The sequence below is a fragment of the Populus alba genome, chromosome 2 (assembly GCF_005239225.2).
Source record: "Populus alba chromosome 2, ASM523922v2, whole genome shotgun sequence".
NCBI lineage: Eukaryota > Viridiplantae > Streptophyta > Magnoliopsida > Malpighiales > Salicaceae > Populus > Populus alba.
In genome coordinates this window covers 5,312,349-5,323,941 of record NC_133285.1, presented here as the reverse complement: position 1 = coordinate 5,323,941, position 11,593 = coordinate 5,312,349, and the positions used below count along the sequence as shown (strand labels likewise).

The window sequence follows — 11,593 nt, the reverse complement described above, 5'->3', positions numbered from 1 at the left end:
TTTGTATTCTTAGGTATATTTAATAATTTTACTTTTTAAATTTATTTAGGATTTTTTGTTTGCATGAAAATGTTTTTAGTTTATTCAATGAGTGGTTAGTCTCTTAAACTACTTGTCATGCTGAATTATTAAAAAATAAATTTTGAATTAGTGTTTTTAATATAATGATTCTATTAAATAAAATCTTGTGTTGTTTATCAGTATTGTTTTTCTTATGTTATTTTCATTTGTATCGGTTAGTATTAGAGTTTTTATACAACATTAGAACCCATTAATTTCTAGTGATTAGTTGTTATGTATTGTTAAATAATTAGGAATGGAAGAAGTGGTTGCAAAACTAGATGTACTCCAATGTTTCTCCCTACTCAGAAATTAGTAAAAAAAACATGCAAAGATAAATTGCAAAATCAACTCATGACTGACAATAGTAAATATGCATAGACAAATTAAAAAATTATCTTATATATTAGTGGAGATGAAGAAACGAAGATTGGAGAACAACGAGGAGAGTTATCACAAATCTAGAACCAATTTTGAGAACTTGTCTTAGAGGCATGAGTAGCTTCTTAATCAAAGTAAGTATTATAAAGATTTTGGTAATCCTGTTTATGATAAGGTAGATGTGGATTGATATTCTCCTTCAATTTATGATGTTTATTTTTATGATAATTATGTTGATAATAATATCATATACAATGACAATAATTGTAGTGATGATATTATTAATGATGTCTTTATTGATAATTTAGAGGTTGAGTTTAAAAAAAACATGGAAGGCACTCATCAAAAAAAAATTATTGATTTAAACCATATCGATCCTTTCGATTACAAGTTTATTGTTATCATAAAGGTAAGTATATCCAAGGATTATATGGATAAAACATATGTTGATGAAGCAAGTTTGAAGTTTGCAATTCATTACTTTTAAAAACAAATAAATAATTTGTCGATTGTTGTTTTTTATGGAAATTTTAACATGAAGGGATTGAATTTCATATATAAAATTGTTATTCATCTAAAACGAATAAATAAAAAGGGTTGGAGAGTCTTGATTAGACATTCATGAGATCGAGATAAGAACAACTTGAACTCAAAGACGAGTTCTTTCCAACTCAGGGAGACTGGTGGGGAAGGATTTTTAGGAAAAGTTATTTGTTTTTCTTAGTTATTTTTATTTTTTTTTCTATTTAGTTTAGGATACTATTTTTCCTAATCTTGTTAGGACTTTTATTGTCTTTTTTTTTTTTTTGAAGTTTTCTAGTTTGTTTATGTTGTTTTTTGAGTTTATTTGAGAAGTTGTAAACCTCTTAAATAAAAGTTACTTGGTATGGTGAATTTTTAAGGAAAAAACTTTAGAATTAGGATTTTATGTGATGATCCTATTAGGTAAAATTTTGTGTTGTTTGTTATAGCTATCTTTCTTTTGATGTTTCTGTCCATTTCTTCTTTTTCTTTTTGCAAGGAACTTATTATGAATCCATTGATTTCTATCACTTTTGTTATTGTTGTTGGGTTTGTGGTTGGGCTTGCTTCTGTTGGACTTTGGGTTGATCAAGTTATTGTTGCGAGCTAAGTTATAAAAGGTATCACAAGACAACTCAAGGCAAAGGGAAAAAATATGGGTTACCTTACCACTCCTTAAATAAACTAAAAAAACAATCTAAATAAACTAGAAAACTTGGAAATAAAAGAAAAGTAATGAAAGTCCTGATCAAATTATGAAAAATAAAATTATAAGTATAATAGTTAATTTCTTAAATTGAATAAGGAAAAAATAACTAAGAAAACAAATATTTTCTTAAAAAACCTCATGCATCACTTGTATGTCTACAAACCATCCCCTTTCATGCCCATTTTTAACATCAAAATCATCTTGTTCAAGTTCTAAATTTAAAGTTAGGTTTATAAGAAGGTATTTGGATTAGCTAGAATCGTAATTAGTTGTCACCAAAACTTCCACTATTAGGTATTAAACCCCAACTTCTTTAATTTTATGATAGCAATTTTGATTTCTAAATACCTATCCTAAAAGGGATAAATTGTGTTTGATGAAATGCAAGTTTAGTTGTTTTGTTATACAAAAAGAATATGTTCATGTAAATGAAGAGGCATTCAAGCCGTCACAAATTTGTATTTAAGATGCAACGCGGGAGGGGGAAGCAACTTGGATTCCAATTACTAATAAATACATTTCAAAGAGAAGGATGTTGTTTACCTATGGTGCTAATGAATCCCATTATTAGAATTTTCATCTACTAGCAATTCAAGTTATGAATATAACATTGGTATAGTGATAGATGAGTCATTTTAATCTTTACTCTCTCATTTGAGGTGTTAGGGTTGTAAAATGGAGTTTTATATCTTTTATTTGAAGATTTAATTGTATAGTATGAACATACTAAAATTTGCCTTTTCTTTTGCATGATTCTATCTCTTTACTAACCTTAATAAATGCCAAAGCTCTAATTATCATTATAATTTTATCAACTTTAGTAATTTGCCACAATCTTCTTGGCTTCCAATTTTAGCTTTGAGTGTTATTATGTAATATTTATGAGGTATAAAGGTTAATAATGAAACTACTTGGTTTACTCTTTTCTTTCATTAAAGTGTATTTTAAATTGATACTTGCTCTTTTCTTTTATGTTGCTAGGCTTGCTAGCTTATAATTTTGGCTATTCATAATAGCCTCTTGATATTTTTTTTTTCCAGATTTAAGTACAAGATCTCTTTTTATCATATTATATGTGTGTGAGCGTGTGAAAATTAAGTTCTTTGTTTACTTATGGTGAACATTTGTGAAAATGACTTTGTTGTCATCATCTAGTTCTTTTGACTAAATTAAAAACATTAAATATTGATGGATATGATTTGCTATTTTTAAGGCCATCGCAACATTTTTGGTTCAATTTTATATCAAAAGTTCTTTCAAAACATAACATATTGGCTATCTTAAGAAATTTTTTGTAGGACAAGTTGTTTATGGACTTGTTAATGGAACTCGTTTCTTCTCCTATAATGCAACTTTACAAGGTAAACACGATTTTCATCTTGTTAAAACTACAATGTTTTATGGCTCTAGTATTTTAAAAGATATTTTATATTTGGCTCTTATAAGTTTCTTTTGAGTTTTTTTTACCACCACAAGGTTATAGAGTGATCGTTATTGGTCAATTCTTAATCATTTTTCACTTGTTTAAATATTTGAAGGCAATATCAAGCTCTCATTTGGGTATGAATCTATGTACTTGGATTATTTTGGCCTTTAGCATGGCTCTATTTGTTTGATATCAATGAATGTTTATCATTTTCATAGCTATTATTGACTGCTAGCATACTATGTACAACCTTTTTTAAACTTTAGAATTGTTATTAGTTCTTCATTAGGCTTTATTGCTCATTTAGGTGATTTTTTACTTAGTCAGTGATGCAGCTAATTAACATAACCATAAACAACAGAAAACACTAGATTTTATTGCTATAACATGATAATTTAAACCAAAACCAGTTTCATCTAACACTTTTCCTTTGTTGTTTGTTTTAGGAAAATCAAACTTGAGACACGGTTCATGCACGCATATAATCATAAATGATGAATAATATTCTAACCCGTTGATTGGTCCTTAGCATATGTTATTATGTTTAATTTCTTTAGACTTTTATTTGAGACTTATTATTTGGCTTGATGTTATTCTATTTTGGACTTCAATTTATTTTTTAGTGGGCCTTTAGCTTAATTGTTGGTATTATATGGTTTACTATTTAAACATAATATCTCACATTGTAGTGAGTTTTTTTCTTATGATTTGATAAAAGTTACATCTCAATTTTCTTCCTCTCTTTTCTCTTAACTTCTTTCAATTTTCACTTTACCTCACATCATCTTTGGTATCAGAGCAAGACTTTTAATTATTTTTATAATTACATGATCCATTAAAATACTTGTTTAAATTCTTAAAATTCAACAAAGTTTCTAAAACCTAGAATTTATGAAAAGCCTTCTGATATATATAAAAAAAAATCATATACACCCAACCTAAACACGCTTCAAAGCACCCAAAACCCTGACCATTATTCATTTTCTCCCTAAACATATCAGCCACCATGTTACAACATACTCACCAACCTCTATAATCCATAATCACCACCAGTCATGCTTATTTTTGCTAGAAATAACAACGTTGTCATCAGGTAATGTTATTATCGTTCAATATCAATATCTCATTTATGTTTCTCTCACCAATGGACCGGGTCACAACAATGCCTAGAGAGTAACAATCATCATTATTATTAGACATCGTAACACCAAAAAATAATAACTCATCCAACCACTTTAGTCGACCATGTTAAATTAGAAAGAACCAGTCAAATCGACCATGTAAAACCAATCTCTCAAGCTTAACCATAAACAACTATAAATTAGTCAATGCCAAAAAACAACCACGTCACTCAACCCAGAACTAGATTAGTCATGTACTGACATTCAACTCATTAAAAGAGTTATGCCACGCTGCTTTCTTAATACAACCCTTCATGATAATTTTCAACCATAACTAGATAAACACACCACTGCTAAAAAAGTCTAGGTGTATTTTGGTTTTGATTAATCTATATTTTTTTTAAAAATAGAATTAACTTTATTTTTATCTTGTTTTTATTTGTAAGATGCATTTGAGATCTCAATTTCACCTCTAAACTATTATTACATGCATTTGTGTCATGATCAACTAGTGTCTAACCTTGAATCTATATTTATCATGAACCCAACCTTTAATGATACTTTTAGAACCATTTAAGGAGAACTGCAGCTTATGCAAACCCAAATGATTAATCTATCTAAAAGAGTTGAACCCATAAGGCACCCAAAGACTAGTAAATATTGCATCAATAACCATTTTAAACAAGTTCACCAAGGACGCCACTAGTATAAGTATCATTTATGTTACTCTAGCTATAATAGCCCCAACCGTTACTCTGTCATGCACACGCTCCTGACCACTAAGAAAAAGATGTCATGACGTTTCCAACATCATCACGAAAGGTGATATTTGACCACAATAAGGAACCACACACGTGTTTTAAAGAGCGTGAGCACCTCTTATTCGCTGGCACTTGTGTAACACGCGCCATCTACTTTTATATTTTTAATTATGTTTATATTTAGTAAAAAACTGAATTGCCCCTCATTTAAATTGATTGTAACTAAAAAGCCATGATGAAAAGATAAAAATGCCCATGAATGTTTAGTTTTTATGCTTTTTAAGGACAATCTAGTCATTAGTCTATACAACCAAAGTAGTAAAATATCGTAAAGCCCCTGGATCCCATTTTTTGTTTTTTGTTTTTAAGGGTATTCAAGTCATTTTATTATGTATCTAAAATTTAAAAAGACTAATATGTCCCCAATCAATATAATAATGATAAATATACCTTATGAAAAATATGATTTTACCTCTAATAGCTAGTTAAATGATTTTGTTAGGGAAGGAAAAAACGATCATTTTAATGTTCCACTTCCAAATAAATTGTGTCTTGGTGATAATAAAAGACTAATGACTTTTAGTTTATTTATTTATTTTAATTTGACTTGATTGTTGGTTGTTTTAAAATTTTACCATTTAAACATAATTTTTAATATTATTTAGGTCTGATCTCTTTTTTTAGACTTTGTTTGGGGCTGCATTTACATCAGAGTCTCAATAAAATTTTGAATTTTTTTTATTTAATTTTTTTTTATATTTTTAAATTATTTTGATTTACTGAAGTTAAAGATAAATTTTAAAAAATTAAAAATATATTATTTTAATATATTTTTAAATAAAAAATATTTTAAAAATCAACACCATCCACGCTGACCGTTGAAGCCCTATTTTTACCCTTCTTTTAACACCCTTTTCTTCCTCTCTTCATAACTTGTCTTTTGTATCCTTACTTTTTTCGATTTTTACTTTGTCCCGCGTTCAGTTCTTCCTTGGAAAAAGGGCCTCGACCTTCCGTTAGGACTGAGGATGGCTTCTCACTCGTTTCACTCAACACCCCTAACTTTATGGAATGGAGATGTGCTGACTTGCTCGTAGGCCCATTGGCTTCTACTTTAATTGTTTATATTTCTCTTACGCTACGGCATTCATGATGAATGTTATGGTACCACCTCAGGTGAAAGTGGCGATGACTTTGTAGCTAGACTCATGTGATTTTATTGGCCATCATGTGATTTTTGCGACAAATAAATCTGTGCCCATTCATTTACCGGTATATATGTGTCCTTTTCTTTCCTATTTTATGAAGATCTGTATGTGCCTAATTCTTAAAAACTGCAATTTTATCCAGTTTGAGTTATAGGAGAAGAATGCAACGGATATTGCACCCTTTAGCTGATTCAAGATAATTTAACCATTTATTGCTTTTAGGTATTCTTTTAGCTCTAGATAATCATGTTTATATGTCGTGAAATTTGATGCCTAGATCCTATTGTATAAGGGTTCTTGCTCATTGGAGTTGGGGTGAATGTTAAGGAGGAGGTATTGATTTGTTGACCTGAAGCTTCCTGTAGAACCATGTTAGCTACAATATTATGTTAGAATAATCAAATTTAAATTTTGATGTTTTGGATTCTCCTATATGTGATTGTTGATGATCTAAGGCTGAAATTTGTGTCCTATTTGTTTGGACGTGAATCTGATTCCAATTTGGTCCTGTAAAAAAAATCAGAACCTTCTATGTATAAAACTATTAAAATGCTCATCGTGTAGATGCAAATCACTCTCGATCAACCGTGGTGGGGTCTCGCCTGCCTCCGTACGCTGGTGACATTATCTTTCCGGCCAACTAATGCTAGAATGCCACGTTACTGACCAAAGCATTATCCTTCACACAGACATCTCACTTCCTTCACCTCGTGCGTTCCCAACACGCAGCAATTGTTTTTGCCCCTCTCCTCAAAGACAAGACACGCGCTTGAACCTTTAGCATCAACACGTGGCACCTGGAAAAGCTTGAGGAGGGCAAGCAAGGTCTCGGTCCACAGAGAATAACACAATCACATGGCCGTACAATTTCGAAGAAGTGAACTCCTATTGTTGTACTCCACGTGGTAACAAACCAACCACCACGTCTCCCTCGAACAACGTCAGGATCTTCACGTCAAACAGACACGTGGCACACATGGAGAAGTGATGCGTCAGCGGAGGAGAGCGATAATAACTTGAGTGATTCAGGAATAGAGAGGTGGAAAGAGAACAGGGAAGCAAAAGAGAGGAGGTTTTTACATATTCCTAATGCTGGTAATTAGTATTAGAAATAACAATTTATTAGTCTTCCGATTCGAATTTGAAGTCTTTAGTATTGTTTTAATAATCAGCAATAAATTGCTTGTTTTTGTTTTTGATCAGTAGCTAAGAGTATTAAATTAAGAATAATTTTGTACTGGTATTTTGATGCAGAGGTAAAATCAGCTCGTTTGTTCTTGATCTCTAGTTATTATCTCTCCTCGGAGAGAGGGAGGGCGGAAAAACTTCCTCCATGGGGTTGTGTAACAAGCTGCGAAGAGTTTGGAACGGCATCGCTTTGCGTATTTGGATTCGCAAACGCGGTTAGTATCTCCCCAATCACTGGTATTTGTCTGTCTGCCCCCCTTTCATTGCTTCCCCTGCCTGTTCTTGTGGAAATGAGCCTGCGCATTATTATCAGGGAGAGTGAGGCATAACTCAGATTTGATCCAATTTCCCTTTTATTTTATTGTACTAATTAACATAGACATCAGCTAGTGATATACAGTTTAGTTCCCCTTCTCGTGATGGCTTTGGAAATTGATTTTTCTTAGGACCAAGAATGTATGATTTCATTTTTAAAATAATGTTTTGAAACAAAAACAGGACTACTGAAGCTACGGCATGATGTAAGAGCTTGTGAGTACGCGGATGTGCATGTCATGTGGAAGATGCTGAGAAGAAACGAAACTGAAACTGTTCAATTCTCAAGAAAGCGCGAAAACAAATCCTTGTGGGATTGTTTTCACTGGGCTAGGTGCACCTCCATATCTTGAGCGCGCTTTCTTATCATCTCTTTGAAGACGTCGAGGAAAGACTTCTCAAATTAACAACATACAGTTATCCGGATGATTGCGTTTGGGATATCAGTAATTTATCATAATAAAAGAGAAAGGAAGGCTCATGTACAAGATATCCTCCCTTTCCTCCGCCCCGCCGTGTGGATATGTTCCATCTCTTCCTTATCTTTATGTGTTCATCTCCAGCGGAATAAACCATGTTTTTGCGGCTATATAAATTGCGTTCCATGCTGTTGTGCTATTGTCATTTCTGATTGACTTGCACTGTATCATCGTCCTTTTGTTTCCATCTAGCTTCAGTCTTTTTGAGGTGATTGGAATCGGACTGGTCATGTAGATTAGCTAGATATTCTTACAAACGGAGACGCGGAAGTATTTTATTGTAGTTGAACTGTTTGGTATAAAAAAAATCACTTTAGTAATGCACTGTAGCGAAATGCAATTTACTTGAACTGATTTTTTTTTAAAAAAAAAAAACTAGTTTAGAGAATAATTCGCGATGTGAATAATATTTTTTTCTCGAAAACTAGAACAAGTTCTTATCGGATGAATTTTGTACGTAATGAAATTATAAATAGTTTAATGGAATAATAAAATATTTTATATAAAGTATTATTTTTTCATGATGTAATAAAACCATCTTTTAAAATTTCAAAAGACCTCAATTTCAATCATAGCAAACATCTATTTTTTAACCTCAACTAAAAGTATTTTTTATAAAATAACTTTTTTTAAATCACAACCACAACAGTTATCGCAACATCAAACACAGTCTTAGTCCTGGTTCTAGCTACCAACCCATTCTGATTGAAAAACATGGCTGCACCATAAATTGCCTTATGGTGATGGGCCAATCTTTTGATTTGCTTCTGTGTGGGATGTGTTCTAGTTGATTTTTTTAACTCGTTGCTAACTTGTGTCATTTGGGACAAGGTGAACATCTGGAAGTGGGGATTCCAGCTGAAAAAAAGAGGATTTTGAGAGCTGGTGGCATCCTTCATCCTCTCGTCGAGGGAAACCATATGCGATTAGATCCAGTTGACCTGAAAATTATAAAAATGTGCGATCATCCGTTAGCCTCGGATCTTGAATCAGCTGACCAAATGAATAATGTGTGCAGGATCACGCTGTGTAAGGTACATTCTACTGTCGATGGTCCGCAAACACTATTTTCTCTTTTTCTTCCTGGACGTTAGCATCAAATGAATAATCCTGGAATGATTCTATAGCCAGCCAGTCTCATTGCTCACGCAGGAGAAAATTTTATATACCAGTTTGAGTTCTTTGATTGAATTAGAAAAGAAACACCTAGAAGTCACAAGTGATAATGATTTTGCCCTTAAAATAAAATAAAAAAATATATGCATAGTTTCAAGGGTATTTTTGGTTTTTTCTTATGTTTTTTTGGGATGAACTAGAGGTTCTTTAGTAATTTGAAAAGATTAAATATTATTAAAAAAAAACTGATGATGCATGCACCGTCCTTGTTAGCGTGCGTGTGAGACCATTAGATTACCAAAATCATTTCTTCGCAACAGTGTTTGGAGTGGCATGTCCTCCTTTTCCTGTTGGTGGGGCGCGTTTACATAGCAAAAATGCAGTTGGATTCTAGTGATTTTTTTCCTTTTTTTTTTTTTATTATACAAATTAGCGTTACCTTTTCAAAAATTGAATTTGTCCTTCAGTTTCTAAATATAATTTTAAATACTAGTGTAGTATAAAATTTAAAATATAAAAGGTAATTTTTAAAAAATTTGATAAGTAAATATAATTTTTAACATGTTAGATATAATTTTTCCTATTAAATATTAAAATTTGGGACCTTGGAGTTTACGTTCTGGGTTGAACATGAATCTCTGCCTCGCAGCAATTAGAACCTGGAAAAAAACAACGTAATTGTAGACAAAAAAAGGAAAAAAAAATCACGTGGGTCCGCCTTCGACCTATAAAAATGCAAGCCTATCGCTTTCCATCTCAAAGAAATCGCGGTTAGGGTTAGTGGCACTTGAGAGCGGCGCAGCGAGTTAGGGTTTTCGCCGTCGATTAAAGGAACGAAATGGGGCACTCAAATATTTGGAACTCGCATCCCAAGAACTACGGTCCTGGATCTCGCACCTGGTATTTCTTCAAACCTATCATCTCTCTTTCGTCGTCTTGATCTGGTGATTTCCATGTTGTTTCTATTTGATTTTGGGTTCGATATCTGTTTTCGGTTAGATAGTTGTTGAATAAGAAATAACAACGCTTGGAATTCTTATTTGTTTGACGAAGCTTAGTTTAGTGAATCTTATGCAGAATCTAAACGTTGTTCTTTTGCTCGATTGCATTGTTTTCCTTGTTCCGTATTGCTAAAAAAATTGATGTTAATCCATTTCAGTTCAAGTTATTTTTTCACAAGTTCTCTAGTTGCTATGTGGGCAGAATCTTTTTCCCTAGTGAATTTTATGTTTATTGATTGCGATGTATAGAACTTTACCTACTGTATTTAGTTATGGATTTTGATTGGAATCTCCTTGTTGGCAGCCGGGTGTGTGGAAACCCACATGGGATAATCAGGAAGTATGGACTCATGTGTTGTAGGCAGTGCTTCCGCAGCAATGCCAAGGAAATAGGCTTCATCAAGGTAAGAGTTCAGAAACATTTGTTAACTTCGTTGGTTTTCATTTTACGTTTATTTGTTGGCTTATACAGTTGTATAGTTGTATTATCTGCTTTTTGAAATGCCTGTTTCTTTTAGATTAGTAAGTTCTTATAGTGCAATTTAAATATTCCTTAGTGAATTGTTTGGCTAGACACGTCCGGTAAGTTAAAATGAAACAAGCAGGAATTAAATTGACCTGGCCTGGATTTGTTGTGGGGTTATTTTTTTATGAATGGGTCACTGGTTGAACTCGCCCTGGAGAATTTGAGCCTCCCTCCTCTCTTTGTAAAGAGGAAAAAAAGGAAGCAAATAGGAAAGCTTTCTCCCATTTAATTTTTTGGCGTGTCATTTCCCAAGACCAATCTGCATTATCGTTGCCGAATTCGTTTATTAAGTGAGGAGAGACTTACTTGTGTTTGTTTCTGATTGCAGTACCGCTGATTGGGGACCTTTTTGATATCTATTTTTGAAGGCTCTGTTTGAAATATGATGCGAGGGAGTTTTTTTTTCCTTTTCTTTTGTCCGCCGCACTGATGTAACATGCGTGATTCAGACGTTCAAATTATATATTCTGTTCATCATTCGAGCCAACAGAAGTGTCACTTTTTGGAATGTTAATTCTTAGAATTTCTTTTAGAGTATTTTGCTCTGTTCTTTTTGTGCGCTCGTATCACCTTGTTTATGTTTTTGTTTTTTTTATAATTTATATTTTGTTTAGAGTTTTGTATTAACAATAGATAAAATTGGGATCTACAGATTTGGTTTTTGGTGTCAGCTTCCACTTGTGTGTTCAACAAATGTGTATGACGATGAACCCTACCCAGAGACCATATTGATGAATTTAAGTACGAGATTGTAATTGGTGCAAGTGCGATATATTTTGG

General features: G+C 32.4%; 1 protein-coding gene across 1 annotated transcript; it reads left to right on the top strand.

Annotated features, from left to right (window-relative positions):
• The first annotated feature begins 9,903 nt into the window (after window positions 1-9,903).
• LOC118035815 (small ribosomal subunit protein uS14z/uS14y/uS14x-like) lies at window positions 9,904-11,481 on the top strand. The gene is made up of 3 exons (XM_035041472.2): window positions 9,904-10,186; window positions 10,592-10,691; window positions 11,142-11,481. The coding sequence occupies exons 1-3, from the start codon at window positions 10,125-10,127 to the stop codon at window positions 11,148-11,150; spliced, it is 171 nt and encodes a 56-aa protein (XP_034897363.1). The 5' UTR covers window positions 9,904-10,124; the 3' UTR covers window positions 11,151-11,481.
• The last annotated feature ends 112 nt before the right edge of the window (window positions 11,482-11,593 follow it).